General features: G+C 42.1%; 1 protein-coding gene across 1 annotated transcript in view; it reads left to right on the top strand.

Moving 5' to 3' along the window:
- The window catches only part of LOC132396310 (ankyrin repeat and death domain-containing protein 1A-like), a 77,508-nt gene that overhangs the window by 36,705 nt on the left and 24,698 nt on the right, over positions 1–16,105 (top strand). Inside the window, exons 8-12 of the mRNA XM_059973830.1 lie at positions 5,753–5,851; positions 8,766–8,864; positions 8,980–9,078; positions 11,066–11,164; positions 12,850–12,945. Coding sequence (XP_059829813.1) covers positions 5,753–5,851; positions 8,766–8,864; positions 8,980–9,078; positions 11,066–11,164; positions 12,850–12,945 — 492 coding nt within the window. The remainder of the gene's footprint in view (positions 1–5,752; positions 5,852–8,765; positions 8,865–8,979; positions 9,079–11,065; positions 11,165–12,849; positions 12,946–16,105) is intronic.

Raw genomic sequence — 16,105 nt, 5'->3', positions numbered from 1 at the left:
ATGTAGAAACTCACACTTCTCCATCTGCCAACGTTCAGCCCATTCTTCTAACCGGCATAAATCTCCCTGCAAGCTTTGAAAATCCACCTCATTATCCACAACACCTCCTACCTTAGTATCATCGGCACACTTACTAATCCAATTTACCACCCCATCATCCAGATCATTTATGTATATTACAAACAACATTGGGCTCAAAACAGATCCCTGAGGCACCCCGCTAGTCACCGGCCTCCATCCCGATAAACAATTATCCACCACTACTCTCTGGCATCTCCCAGCCAGCCACTGTTGAATCCATTTTATTACTCCAGCATTAATACCTAATGACTGAACCTTCTTAACTAACCTTCCATGTGGAACTTTGTCAAAGGCCTTGCTGAAGTCCAGATAGACTACATCCACTGCCTTACCCTCGTCAATATTCCTCGTAACTTCTTCAAAAAATTCAATAAGGTTTGTCAAACATGACCTTCCACGCACAAATCCATGCTGGCTACTCCTAATCAGATCCTGTCTATCCAGATAATTATTAATACTATCTCTAAGAATACTTTCCATTAATTTACCCACCACTAATGTCAAACTGACAGGTCTATAATTGCTAGGCTTACTTCTAGAACCCTTTTTAAACAATGGAACCACATGAGCAATACACCAATCCTCCAGCACAATCCCCGTTTCTAATGACATCTTAAAGATCTCCATCAGAGCCCCTGCTATTTCTACACAAACTTCCCTCAAGGTCCTGGGGAAATCCTGTCAGGACCCGGAGATTTATCCACTTTTAAATTTCTTAAAAGCGCCAGTACTTCCACCTCTTTAATTGTCATAGGAATTGTCACAATTCAATATCCTTCTCCTTAGTGAATACCAAAGAGAAGAAATCGTTCAAAATCTCTCCCATCTCCCACGGGTCCACACATAGCTGACCACTCTGATTCTCTAAGGGGCCAATTTTATCCCTCACTATCCTCTTGCTTTTAATATAACTGTAGAAACCTTTCGGATTTACTTTCACCTTATTTGCCAAACCAACCTCGTATCTTCTTTTAGCTTTTCTAATCTCTTTCTTAAGATACCTTTTACATTCTTTATATTCCTCAAGCAATTCCTTTACTCCATGCTGCCTATATCTATTGTAGACATCCCTCTTTTTCCGAACCAAATTTCTAATATCCCTTGAAAACCATGGTGCTTTCAAACCTTTAACCTTTACTTTCAACCTAACAGGAACATAAAGATTCTGTACCCTCATAATTTCACCCTTAAATGACCTCCATTTCTCTATTACATCCTTCCCATAAAACAACTTGACCCAATCCACTCTCTCTAAATCCCTTCACATCTCCTCAAAGTTAGCCTTTCTCCAATCAAAAATCTCAACTCTAGGTTCAGTCCTGTCCTTCTCCATAATTATATTGAAGCTAATGCTATTGTGATCACTGGACCCGAAGAGCTCCCCAACACATACATCTGTCAGCTGACCTATCGCATTCCCTAACAGGAGATCCAACACTGCCCCATCTCTAGTCGGTACTTCTATGTATTGTTGCAAAAAACTATCCTGCACACATTTCACAAACTCTAAACCATCCAGCCCTTTTACAGAATGAGCTTCCCAGTCTATGTGTGGAAAATTAAAATCTCCCACAATCACCACCTTGTGTTTACTACAAATATCTGCTATCTCCTTACACATTTGCTCTTCCAACTCACGCTCCCCATTAGGTGGCCTATAATACACTCCTATCAGTGTTACTATGCCCTTCCCATTCCTCAATTCCACCCAAATGGCCTCCCTAGAGGAGCTCTCTAATCTATCCTTCCTAAGCACCGCCATAAGATTTTCTCGGACAAGCAATGCAACACCTCCTCCTCTGGCCCCTCCTACTCTATCACACCTGAAGCAACTAAATCCAGGAATATTTAGTTGACAATAAGGAAAGATAATTCTGGACTGGGTGTTATATAATATCCCAAATTTGATGAGGAAATTTAAAGAAACCCATAGGAGGCAGTGATCATAATATGATCAGTGATCACCGTGCATTTTGAGAGGAAGAAGATAAAACTGGATATATCAGTATAACCATGAAATAAAGGGATTAACTGTGGCATGAGAGAGGAGCTGGCCACAGTTGATTGGAAGGGGACACTAGCAGGGATGACGGCAAAACAGCAATGCCTGATGTTCCTGGGAAATTCAGAGGGCACGGAAAAGATATATCCCAAAGATAAAGTATTCTAAAGGGAGAATGAAACAACCATATTGACAAAGGAAATCAAAGAAAGCATAAAAGCAAAAGAGAGGGCATATAATATAGAAAAAAATCAGTGGGAAGGTAGAGGATTGGGAAGCTTTTAAAAACCAACAGAAGGCAACTAAAAAAGCCATAAAGAGAGAAATGATGAAATACGAAGGTAAGATAGCCAATAATATAAAACAGGATACAAAATGTTATTTTTTCAGATATGAGTAATCGAGAGATGACAGTGGATATTGGATCACTGGAAAATTACACTGTTGATTTAGAAATAGGGGACAAAGAAATGGTGGAGGAACCTAATAAGTATTTGCATCAGCCTTCACTGTGGAAGACACTAGCAGAATGTTAGAAATGCGAGAGTGTCAGGGGGCAGAACTGAGTGTAGTTGTTAGTACTAAGGAGAAAGTGCTTGGAAGCTGAAAGGTCTGAATGTAGATAAGTCCTCTGGATTAGATGGACTACACTCCAAGGTTCTGTAAGAGGTAACTAAAGAGGTTGTAGCGGCATTAGAAATGATCTTTCAATAATCACTAAACTCTGAAATTGGTCCAGAGTACTGGCAAATTGCAAATGTCACTCCACTCTTTAAGAAGGAATGGAGGCAGAAGAAAGGAAATTATAGGCCATTTAGCCTGATTTCAGTGTTTGGAAAGATGTTGGAGTTGATTATTAAGGATCCGGTTTCAGGGTACTTGGAGGCACATGATAAAATAGGCGAGGGTCAGCACGGTTTTCTAAAGGGGAAATCTTGCCTGACAAATCTGCTGGAATTCTTTCAGGAAATAACAGACAGGATAGACAGAAAAGAGTTAATGGATGTTATTTATTTGGATTTTCAGAAGACCTTTGACAAGGTGCCACAAATGAGGCTGCTGGCATTATTGGAAAGGTATGTGAATGGATAGAAGATTGGTTGACTGGTAGGAGGCAAAGAGTTGGAATAAAGGAGGGCCTTTCCTGGTTGGCTGTCAGTGATTAATGGTGTGCCACAGGGGTTGCTGTTGAGACTGCTTCTTTTCCTGTTAATGATGTTAATAATGAATAACATGAATAATCATGTTAATGATATACATGAAGGAATTGATGGCTTTGTGGCCAAATTTGTGGACAATACAAAGATAGGTGGAGGGGCAGGTAGCATTGAGGAAGCAGGGTGTCTGCAGAAGGACTTGGGCAGATTGGGGGAATGGGCAGTTGGAATATAGTGTAGGGAAGTGTGTGGCCATCCACATTGGCAGAAGGAATAAAGCCATGGACCACTTTTGTAAATGTGGAGAAAATTCACAACTCAGTATTGCAGAGGGACTTGTGAGTCCTTGTACTGATTTCTTAAGGTTTACTTGAAGGTTGAGTCGATGGTAAGGAAGGCAAGTTCAATGTTAGCATTCATTTTCAGAGGACAGGAATACAAAAACGAGGATGTGATGCTCAGGCTTTATAAGGCTTCAGTTCGACTGCACTTGGAGTATTTTGAGCAGTTTTGGGCCCCTTTTCTAAGAAAGGTTGTGCTGGCATTGGAGAGAGTCCAGAAGATGCTCATGAGAATGATCCCGGGAATGGAAGTGTTACATATCAGAACTGTTTGATGGCTCTGGGCCTGTACCCACTGGAGTTTAGGAGAAAAATCTGGAGATCTCATTGAAATCTATCAAATCCCCTCACGTTAAGGCTACTTAACAAGTTAAAATCCTATGGTGTTACAGGAAAGATACTGGCATAGTTAGAGGAATGGCTGACAGGCAGGAGGCAGCGTTGTGGGACTAAAGGGAGCCTTTTCTAGTTGGCTGCCAGTGACTAGTGGTTTCTTAGGGGTCGGTATAGGGACCGCTACTTTTCACAATGTTTGTCAATGATTTAGATAATGGAATTGATGGCTTTGTGGCAAAGTTTGTGGAAGATACGAAGACAGGTGGAGGGGTAGATAGTGCTGAGAAAGCAATGCAATTGCAGCAGGACTTAGACAAATTGGGAAAATGGGCAAAAAAGTGGCAGATGGAATACAGTGTTGGGAAATGAATGATAATGCATTTTGGTAAGAGGAACAACACGGTGGATTATTATCTAAGTGGGGAGAAGGTTCAGAGGTGCAGAGGGACTTGGGAGTCCTCGTACAAGACTCCCAGAAGGTTAATTTACAGGTTAAATCTGTGGTTTAAAAAAAAAGCAAATGCAATGTTGGTATTTATTTCAAGGGAAATAGATTATAAAAGCAAGGAGATAATGCTGAGCCTTTATCAGATACTAGTCAGGCCACAGTGGAATATTGTCAAAAGTTTTGGGCCCATTTCTCAGAGAGGATGTGTTGTCATTGGAGAGAGTCCAGAGGAGGTTCATGAGGGTAATTCTGGGCATGAAAGGGTCAACATACGAGGAGCATTTGGCAGCTTTGGGCTTCACTGGAAAATTAGAAGAATGCGTGAGGATCTGATTGAAACCTACCGAATGTTGAAAGGACTAGATGAGGTGGATGTGGGGAGGATATTTCCTATGGTAGAGATACTCAGAACTAGACGGCACAGCCTCAAAATTGGGAGATAACCTTTTAGAACAGAGGTAAGGAGGATTTTTTTTTTTTAGCCGAAGAGTAAGTGAATCTGTGGAAAGCTCTGCCACAGAGTGTGGTGGAGGCCAAGTTATGGGTATATTTGAGGCGGAAGTTGATAGTTTCCTGATCAATCAAGGCATCAAAGGATATGGCAAGAAGGCAGGTGTATGGGGTTGAGTGAGATCCAGGATCAGCCATGATGGAATGGCAGAGCAGACTCAATGGGCTGAATGGCCTAATTTTGCTCCTAGTTCTATTTGGGAGTTTGCAAGTTCATATGAAATGATGCTAGGTGGTCTAGATAGCGACATGCCTTTCTGATGTCTGCAACCTCATTCACAATAGTTTGTGCTCTCCAATCAGTTTTTGCCTGTGTGTGAATTTATATCTGAAATTTATGTTGCAAAGTTAAGGTTGTCACTTTACAAGTACACCTCATATTTACCCTAATTATAAGAGGACCTTCAGATCTTCTGCTGGCAGTTCCTAATGCCACAACCTTCTCTCAATGTCTCCATCTATCCAGGCCATGCTGGGTCCTGATCTGAAATTTTTCAGTTTTGAACTTGGGGAAGTTAACATCAATGGACTATTTGTCAGTGGGGAGCAGGGGACCTCCATAGCTGAAAATTAACCTTTTCTCACCTGCCTTCATATTGATTGAATGAAGAATTCATTGTGATCAGCACCAGAAACTTTGATTGTTCTTCTGAAACCAGCGACATCAAGGTCAATTGTGACACAAAGTGTACTGTCCCAGATGTGATTAAGAATGTTTAAACTTTCCAGAAAGATTCCACTATAATCTCCCATTATTTAGATAATCCCTAGTAAATAGTAAATAGATAATCTCTAGTAATTTTTTTTAAGTAAATATCTGCTGGTCTGATGCATTGGTGTTTCACAATATAATCCAGTGCTTTTCGTTTGTGAGCAGGAGGGTGAGACTGCATTCTACCTGGCTGCAGTGGGAGGTCACCATGAATGTGTAACATCGCTGCTGGGAGCAGGAAGTGACACTAATATTTTGCCAAAGGTACACAGAGCTTTTATAGGAAATGTAAAGAGCTATACTTCTCATTGTGGTATGGGGAGAAAGCAGGAATATGGTGTTGAGATAGAGGATCAGCCATGATGCTATTCAAGGGCTGGAAGAACTGATTGAATTGCCCCAGTCTTGCTTCTGCTTGTGGCACAGACAAGCCTCTTCCATATATCTGTCAATGTATCTAATTAATATATCTAGATTGGCATACGTTTGAGATCATAGTAGCTCATAGTCTCAAACAAACCCAGTCCCATATCATCACTAACCCTGACCATATTCCATCCCATGCTGGGAATAGTGGGGTGGCTGCATTGCCTGTCACAGCTCTGCAAGAGGCTCATCCACTTTCAGAAAATGAACATTTGGACGAGTGCCTCACACAGCAAAGAAAAGCCAAGCAGACCATAGTCCTCTCCTTGTCACTTTATCATCATCAATCCTTTATTGTGGCACCATTTTCCTGCATTCAGCTAATCCCTTGGATATCTCAATATCTAAAAGCTATCTACCCACTTGTGAGAGGAAAGAAGATTTCTGCAGAAGAGGGAAATACCAGGATGGGGAGGAAAAGTAGTTGCTGACTGGGAGAAGTCAGTAAGTAAAGCAATTACCGGAGTGTCTTAAATTCAGTCGCTCAAACCTGGTTATGTTTATTTCTGGCTTTGTATTCAAAAACCTAGGAGAAGGATAACTTCCATTTTATTGAAATACAGCTATTCCCTTAAACACTGTCAGCTGTAATACTGTGCGAGCAGCACTTAGCGTGTGACACAGAGCTACATTGCCGGTAGTCAGCAGGAGCTCAAGAAATGCAGCTACAATCCACGCAAAGTATTCAAAGTAGCAAAACAACAATATGGGGACAATATCCAGACACAGCTCTTCACCAACAACACACACAGCTTATGGAAAGGTCTGCACACCATTGTAGACTTCAAAGCTAAGCACAGTGGTGCTGCCAACATCGCTGACTCTCTCCCAGATGAGCTAAATCTTTTTTACGCTCGGTTCGATGTCACCAAAACTGAGCCCTGAGGAAACCCACTGAAGTGACCTGCAGCCTGGTCATCTCTGAGGCTGAAGTACACAGGTGCTTCCTGAGTCGCAAGCCTGAGGGACCGGGCGGCATCCCAGGGCGGGTACTCAGGATGTGCGCAGCACAACTAATGGGTGTGTTTACAGACATTTTTAATCTCCCAATGCAGAGTGCCCTCCTACTTCAAAACATCCACCATTGTCCCAGTACCTAAAAAGACTGAGGTAACATGTCTGAAAGACTGGCATCCTGTCGCACTCACCTCAATAATAAGCAAATGCCTTGAGAGGCTGGTCAAGTCAGCATGCTACTACCCAAACTGGACCCCCTACAATTTTCCTACCAACATAACCGATTGACAGATGACGCAATAGCCACAGCTCTACACATCTGGAGAAGAGGGATGTTTATGTGAGAATGCTGTTGTTGAACTACAGTTCAGCATAATTCAACACCATAATTCCCTCCAGGCCTGATAAGAAGATCAGAGACTTCAGACTTCACCCTGCCTTGTGCAGCTGGATCCCGGACTTTCTGTCAGATCACCAGCAGGTGGTAAGAGAGGGCTCCCTCACCTCTGTCCCTCTGACCCTCAACACAGGAGCCCCTCAGGGCTGTGTATTAAGCCCCCTCCTTTACCTACTGTACACCCATGTCTGTGTCACCACTCACAGCTCCAACCTGCTAATTAAATTTACTGACGACACTACATTGATTGGCCTAATCTCAAATAATAACGAGGCAGCCTACAGAGAAGTCAAGAAAACAACCTCTCCCTCAATGTCGCAAAAACAAAGGAGCTGGTTGTGGACTACAGGAGGAATGGAGACAGGGTAACCCCCCATTGACATCAGTGGATCTGGGGTTGAGAGGGTGAACAGCTTTAAGCTCCTCAGCTTACACATTACCAATGATCTCATGCGGTCAGTACTTACTGGCTGTGTGGTGAAAAAGGCACAACAGCCTCTCTTTCACCTCAGATGGTTGAAGAAGTTTGGTATGGGCCCCCAAATCCTCAGGACATTCTACAGGGCACAATGAAGAGTATCCTGACTGGCTGCATCACTGCCTGGTATGGGAACTGTACTTCCCTCAATCACAGGACTCTGCAGAGAGTGGTACAGACAGCCCAGCACATCTGTGGATATGAACTTCCCACGATTCAGGACATTTACAGAGGCAGCTGTGTAAAAATGGTGTGAGGATCATTGGGGATCCGAGTCACCCTAATCACAAACTGTTGCAGCTGCTACCATCTGGGAAACGGTGCCACAGCATAAAGGCCAGGACCAACAGGCTCTGGGACAGCTTCTTCCACCAGGCCATCAGACAAATTAATTCACACTGATACAGTTGTATTTCTATGCTATATTGACTGTCCTGCTGTACATACTATTTATTACAAATTACTATAAATTGCACATTGCACTTTTTGACGGAGATGTAACGTAAAGATTTTTCCTTCTCATATATGTGAAGGATGTAAGTAATAAAGTCATTTCAATTTATTGCAATCAGTTCTGGAACACTAGGGTCTTATGTAAAGTCTGAAAGCAAGTCATGACATCAGTGCTCCTGTTTATAATTGGGTGATCTCTGCACTTAAGTACTCTTCTAGTTTGGTGTGTGTGTTGTGGGAAATGCTGCATATAAATTATAAATCGAGCAAACAGAAGTTGAATTAAAGAAAACTAGAGGAGAAGAGATTTCTGTGATTTCAACACAATGTTGTCACAAGGCAGGTTGGAGTATGAGAAGTTTGCAGGAGCCTAACTCTGCAGTTCCAGTTCATTTTTAAAGTACATTTTGTTTCTTGTCTTAAGGCTGAGTAGTTTGGAAATGTGACAGTGTATAATTTTCTTTCAGAGCAATACGAGCCCTTTGCATGTTGCAGCTGAGAGAGGCGACCATTCCTTGGCTTCGATGCTTATTGACGCTGGAGCTGATTGCAATAGTCAAAATAAAGTAAGTATCAAAAGGAGAGCGACTTCATTTGCTTACACACAGTTGTAATCCTGCAATGATGCTCTGTGATTCAGTCATTCAGCCCTCCAACACTAATTTATGGGCTTTCTTATAGAGAAAAGAATCACCTCTGCACTTAGCTGTTAAATATCAACATATGCCAATTGCCCAGCTCTTTGTGGAATCCATGTGCGATGTTAACATTTTAGATGAGGTGAGCTTCTTTTTTAATTTGGTTCTTTTGTTTGAATTTAGACAAATGAGAGCATGTATCAGATTTTGTGCACATTGGTTTTGAGGAAGGCCACTGGAGTGGAACTGTCACTTCCAGGGGAAAGATTGTTAATGCTGAACTGTTGTCTCCTTGGTGTTATCTTGGATTCCAGGGAGGGGCTAAGTGAGGGTGGTGTTGGGGGTTACTTGTTCTTGCAAAGGGCATGAGGAATACTTGAAGATGGTGCAAACATTTTAATTCAACTCAAGTGAGATGGGAGGGCCAAGGGACATGCGCTTCCTTAAAGTTTCATCCATTTGCTGCATTTTTTTAGAGCCATCGGGAACATCTGTCAGACTCTAGGGAACTCCTGCCAGCTTTTTCTGCTTGCAGCCATAGGAGCCTGCATCCAGTGAGCATTAGACCTTGAGCAGAGAGAAAGGTTCCCACTTCTGAAACAGATGCATAGCCTGACTGGAGGGCGCACTTACGTCTGAGGTCCCATTCTTGACCTTTGGCTAATCGCTGATGTGTTCAGGCTAGGCCGTCTAGTGCACATCCAGATATGTTTTGAACCTAGTATGTCAGGCTGGGAAAGGTTGGTGGGCACGAGAGGAAAGAAATTCCTCCCCTATTTTTTTTTTGTCTGTTCAGTCCTACAATGTGGTTCTGCTTTTAGTTGTTGAAAGGTTTTTTGACTTTTGTCAGTAAATTTAAAATATTGAAATGTCTAAAATTAGAAGAAGGCTTAATGAAAATTTGATGAGGGAGTTGGAAGGGGACTTAAAAACTCAGGATATGCAAACTAACCACTAAACCATTCAGTGTATGATAATTCCGTTAGTCATGTTCTAACACAATGTGAAGACCATTTCTTGAGCACCATGACTGTTTGCTCCAGAGAAAATAAAACCCAGTATGAAAAATCAGTCATGATGTGATGCTAAACCAGAGCAGGATATACACAGTGAGAGGTGGGGGCCAGGGCTATTCTGTAGAACAGTGAAACCTAGGTGTATGAGTAATTAGTTCCGTTAAAGTGGCAACGCAATTAGGTAAGGTGTTGAAGAAGGCATATGGCATGCTTGACTTCATTGTTTGTGACACTGAGTACAGGAGTGGGGACAACATGTTACAACTGCACAAGACATTGGTGAGACAGCTCTTAGAATATTGCGTGCATTTCTGATTGTCATTCTACTGATAGAATTAAGCTAGAGAGGGCGCAGAAAAAATTCACACAGGCATTGCTGTGACTGGAAGGAGGTTTAAGTTATATGGGAAGATTAGCCAAGCTGTTTTCCCTGGAAGGAGGCTGAGGGATGACATTATTAAAGTTTATAAAATCATGACAGGCATAGAAATGGTAAATAGTCACAGTCTTTTACCAAGGGTATAACAGTCTACAATTAGAAGATACGGGTTCAGGTTAGATGAGAAAGATTTAAAGGGGATCTGACAGGCTAGTTTTTTTTTTACAGAGCGTGATGAATATATGGAGTGCGCTGCCAGAGGAAATGGTAGAGGTGTTCATAGGACACTTGGACACGTGCATACATTAGAAAGGTTTAGAGGGACAAGGGCCAAGTGCAGGGAAATGGGACCAGCTCAGAGAGGCACATTGTGTAATATGGCCAGGTTAGGTCAAACAGGCCAAAGGGTCTATTTTTTGCTGACTCCATAGTTTCCCATTAGTTTTTCGTGGTTAACAAATATGACCTACCTGGGGAAGTGCTAAGATGAATGACCTAACTCTCTGAGCCCTGTAACTCTGTGTCTTATACGTCCTGGGCCATGATAGACAAATGATTGTCTTCAACTCCTATCCCCTGCTGGTTACCAAGTCTTTGAAACAGTCGTGTTCCATGTGAATGTGTTGTGGATTATCAGTAGAGCAAAAAGAAAATAGTAAATAGCAAGTTCGATTTAGAGCGAAAAGAAATAGTTTAAAATCCTTTTGTGTAAGTAATTTTATGTTGTTCCCCAGAGAAACCAGAATCCATTGCATCTGGCAGCAGAGCTTGGAAAAGCTGACTTAGTGGAACTGCTCCTGAAAGCGAACACTGATCTGAAACAAAGGGACAAGGTTCGTGTCTGGAACAATGTGAGGCTTTGGGTGGTTATGTGCAATACTGAAATATTAGTAGGGTAATATGTTTGCAGTTCAATATGAAAGGTGTTGCATGCTTCATGGGCGACTTTAAGGAAAGATGTTCTAAGCAACATGTAAAACGTGGATGCTCTACCACCATCCTTGTTGACTCAGAACAGAGAACATGCAGGCAATGTTTGGACACTCAAACAGGATGGATAGAGGGTGCACATGGACACAGGTTAAGATGCAAACATGTTACTTCATTGAGCGTTTGTTTCATTTGTAACTAATTATAAATAGTGGTGTGAATACAATATTTTATTCTTCCCTACTGACATTGTTTGGTAAGTTCGAGAGGGGTCTCGGCCAAAACGTCGACAGTGCTTCTCCCTATAGATGCTGGCTGGCCTGCTGTGTTCCACCAGCATTTTGTGTGTATTGCTGTTTGGATTTCCAGCATCTGCAGATTTCCTCGTGTTTGCTCTTTAAAATTGGTGAAAAGCTGCTTTGCTCATTGCAGTTTCAAACATTGAGGCTTGCAAGTGCCAGAAACAACTGGGATTCCAGTCAATTAAGACAGATCAGGACCAATACTTCCAGCCCAATTGAGCAACTTCTCTAGTTAGCTGAAACTTTATGGAAGTAGTTAAAAAGGTATTAAAAAAGACAAGCTACCATTGACTGAGTAACAAATTAAGTATTTAAATGAAATACATGTAAGAACAAATTAGAACACTCTCGACACATCTACAGTGCTATAAAACTCTATATGAATTCCTAATGTTATCGATGGAAGAATTCATCCAGTATATCTGTACACTGCCACCTAGGAAAATTCAGTGCAGACATCTAGTGTAGATAATAAACTTCCTTCATACAATGTTATCGATCCAAAATTTAATTTCCATTGTGACATTCAAGCTAATTGTCAATACCTTCACATTCTTCATAGTGCCAGACTTGTTGAAATAGTGAAATCCTTTTCACTCCTGACTCTTTCTGGCATCTCTAAGCCTGAAACTGCAGTGAACAAAACAGTTTTGAATTGTCTTGCTGCTTATTTCTCATCAGCTATCAGTGAGGTTAATCACTGTTTGTTGAACACAAGCACATGCAAATGACGCTATTTAAAATCTGTTCACTGTAAGCACAGTGTAGTGTCAGAGAGCCACACAATTACACACATCTGATACTAGTAAGAAACTACTCAGCAACAGTCTCCTGCCCCAATTAAGCAGCAAAGTGATCCAGATAAATGAAGGGAATCCTGACTATTTTGTCACACATACACACACACACACACACACACACACACACACATACACATGCACACACACACGCACACACACACACACACACACACACACACGCACACACACACACACACACACTCTCACACACACACACACACACACACACACACACACACGCACACACACACACGCACACACACACGCACACACACACACACACATATATAATTAGCCCTCCTCTATTGTAGAGAAGAGGTATCTGAAATGGTAATAGATAACACAGTACATTGGTTTTCCATTGTCTAATTTTAAAAGGCAGCAATTGCTTCTTTTGTGGTGTTAATAGTTATGATGCCAATAATCTAAGTCCTAAAAATATAATGTACTGATCCAAGTTATTTACTTTAATTTCATATTCTGCAGCAAGGCAAGACTCCACTGGGAGTGGCAGCAAGAGTCAATCACATCATTATTGCAGACATGATCATCAAAGCAGAAAGATATTATGCATGGAAGGAGGTGAGCTACTACTTTGAAGCTAAGCTCAAGATGATATTTTTATTTGTCCAACTTTGTTTTCTAAATATTGTGCTATTTCTCCCAGTTGGCTATGAGTTGTTCTCTTCACTATGAGTTGTGCTATGTTACTTTGTTACTTATCGTGCTGGCATAAAAATAACATTTTCTTTAAAGCTCTTGACCTAGGAATTTACCATAGTCTTTCTTTGCAATCCTCCATAGCACCAGGTGGATACTGTATGTCTTCAAAATCCTTCACAATTTCAAAGCACCAAGAGGTGTGACTGATTGGTACAATAATGTGCCCCCCCCCCACCCCGTCTACAATTTTCCATATTTAGCTCTGTGCAAAGCCATTGCAGTCAAATGGTTTAGTTGTGAATTTTATGCATAGGTGCTTCAAAGTGTCACAGCAACACAACAGCCTTTCTCTCAGTATCGGCAAAACGAAGAGCTGGTCATTGACCTCAGGACGGAGGCAGTGCACGTGCTGCAGTTTATGTCAATGGTGCTTATGTGCAGGTCGAGAGGCTTGAGAGTTTTAAGTTCCATGGAGTGATCATCATCAATCGCCTGATCTGATCCAACCACGTTGACACTATGGCCAAGAGAGCACACCTCTACTTCTCAGGAGAATAAAGCTCCTGGTTAAAATGGTGCCGAGCTGCAGTCTCCATTGAAATGGTGGCTCAGACCTAATTGATTTTTGCCTACTATTTTGAATGTTTTACACCTTGGCTATATCCATGTATGGTTGAATGATAATTAAACTTGAATTTGATTTGATTTTAAAGTTTTTATGGGCAATTTTTGGGACCAAGAGGGTAGTTACAGGTCAGATTAGGGTTTAGGGACAGCAATGCGGAGGAGTTAGTGGTCAGGCCTCTGTTTTGTGCTCCACCTTCAAAGGCCAGCTATGTGGACAGGTGAGTAAATTCATCTGGAGTCCAGGTCTCCACTGCACTCAAAGGCCAACGATGAGGGCAGGTGATGAAGGACGTCTAACGTCTACGCCCCCACTGCATGCTCAAAGGCCGGCGATGTGGTTGGATGATGAAGAATGTCTGGAGTCCAGGTCTCCACTGCGCTCAAAGGCCAACGATGTTGTTAGGTGATTATCAGCTGCAATGAAAACGAAGACACAGTTACTGCTTATTTAGGGATCAAAAATTAAAACCAGGGCAAGTTATTATAAGAGTATATCAGAAGAGAGCTGTGTGACTTTATTCTGTAGCATGTAATTGGTTTATTATTGTCACATGGATGAAGTTACTGTGGAAAACTCTGTTTATCAAGCTGTTCAAACAAGTCAATTCCAAACTATAAATATATGAAGGCAGTTCAAGGAGAAGATAATAACAGAATGTAGAATGTATTGTTCCAGTTCCAGTTACAGAGAGAATCCAGTGCTGGAAGGTGATAGGGTTCAAGTTCCATGATAAGGTAGATTATGAAGTCAAGAGTTCATCTTTATCTTACAAGAGGTCTATTCGACCGTGTTATAACAGCAGGGTGTCATTGTGCCTGGTGTTTTCAAGCTGTTGCATCTTCTGCCCAATGGAAGGGTGGAGAAGCAAGAAAATCGGGGATGAAAGAGTCTTTTGGTTATGTTGGCTGCTTTCAGTGGAGGGGAGGTCAGTTTCTGTGATGAGCTGAGTGGGGTCGATAGCTGTACAACTTCTTGCTGAGTGGGTAGGCAGTTGCCATACCAGGCTGTGATGCATCTGCACCAGGATAGGATGCTTTCCACAGTGCATCTACATAAGTTAGTGAGGGTCAATGGGGACATGCCATTTTTCCATAACCTTCTGAGGAAGTAGAAAATCTATTGAAAAGTGTAATACCTCCCGCAGTGTTTAGATCGCAGTTAAATTCAGTTGATATTCTATGCTAGGCTATTGTTTTATGGTATTTGAAATTGAAGAGAGTTAAAATCTAAGTTGAGTTTACTGTTACATGAAAAACTACATGTATGCTCATGAGCAAAGAGGCATACTTCCAGTAGCATCCCAGCACAGCACATATAAGTGGTGTTCACAAGGAGAACATAAACTGTACACATTTTTTTCTAGAAAGAACACCATTAGAACGAGTTAAAAATAATGTCCATTTCAGTGCAAAGTGATCAAAGTGATTCAAGCAACACACACAAAATGCTGGAGGAGCTCAGCATCTATGGAAATGAGTAAATAGTCCGACATTTCAGGCCAAGACCCTACACCAGGACCAGAAAGGAATGGGGGAGATGCCAGAATAAGAAGGTGGGGGGAGGGAAGTACATCAAGCTAGAAGGTGATAGGTGGAAGAGGCAGCAATCACTGGAACGAAGCAATCTGATAGGAGAGGAGAGTGGACCATGTGGGAAAGGAGGAGGGCACCACAGGGAAGTGACAGGTGAATTGCTAAACTGTAGTGATTAACGTTGTACCAGTGGCTCAGGAACCTATTGGCTGAAGAGAAATAGCTATTCCTGATTCTGGTGGTGTGGGACTTACAGTTTTTGCACCTCCTGCCTGGTGGTAGCTGTAAGAAGGTAGGGATCGTTCATGATAGTTGTTGGCTTCTTGAAGCAGTGCCTTCTACAGATACAACCAAGGTGGGGAGGTATGTGCCCACAGTGTACTGGGTTGAGTCTACTATGCTCTGCAGCTGTGCATTCATTTTGCCATACCAGACCATAATGCAGTCAGTAGAGATACTTCAACAGTATGTCTGAAGAAGTTTGTTAGAGTGTTCAGTGACAAGCTGTACCTCCTTGACTTCCCGAGAAAGCTAACATGCATGTGTGCTTTCAGTATGCTTGCACCTATGTTCTGGGCCCAGGACAGGTCATCTGGTATATTCATGCACAAGAATTTAAAGCTGCTGCCTCTCACCACTGCCGATCTCTCAATGTTTTCCATCCTTCCCCTTCTGGAAATGAATGATCAACTCTTTAGTTTTGCTGATGTTGAGGGAGAGGTTGTTGTGGCACCACTGGGCTAGCTGATTCACTGGGTAAGCTGATTCACGGGCACCTGGAACTCAGCCGACAACAGTGGTGTCGGTAGTGAATTTATATATGACTCAGCCACACAGTCACGTGTGTATAGAGAATAGGGCAGGGGCTAAGCAAGCAGCATTCAGGCATACCAGTGTTGACAGTCAGCGAGGAGGGGAT

Source organism: Hypanus sabinus, chromosome 7 (genome assembly GCF_030144855.1).
Source record: "Hypanus sabinus isolate sHypSab1 chromosome 7, sHypSab1.hap1, whole genome shotgun sequence".
In the NCBI taxonomy this organism is placed as follows: domain Eukaryota; kingdom Metazoa; phylum Chordata; class Chondrichthyes; order Myliobatiformes; family Dasyatidae; genus Hypanus; species Hypanus sabinus.
Note: the sequence above shows the minus strand (reverse complement) of the source record. Positions and strands in the feature narration are given on the sequence as shown.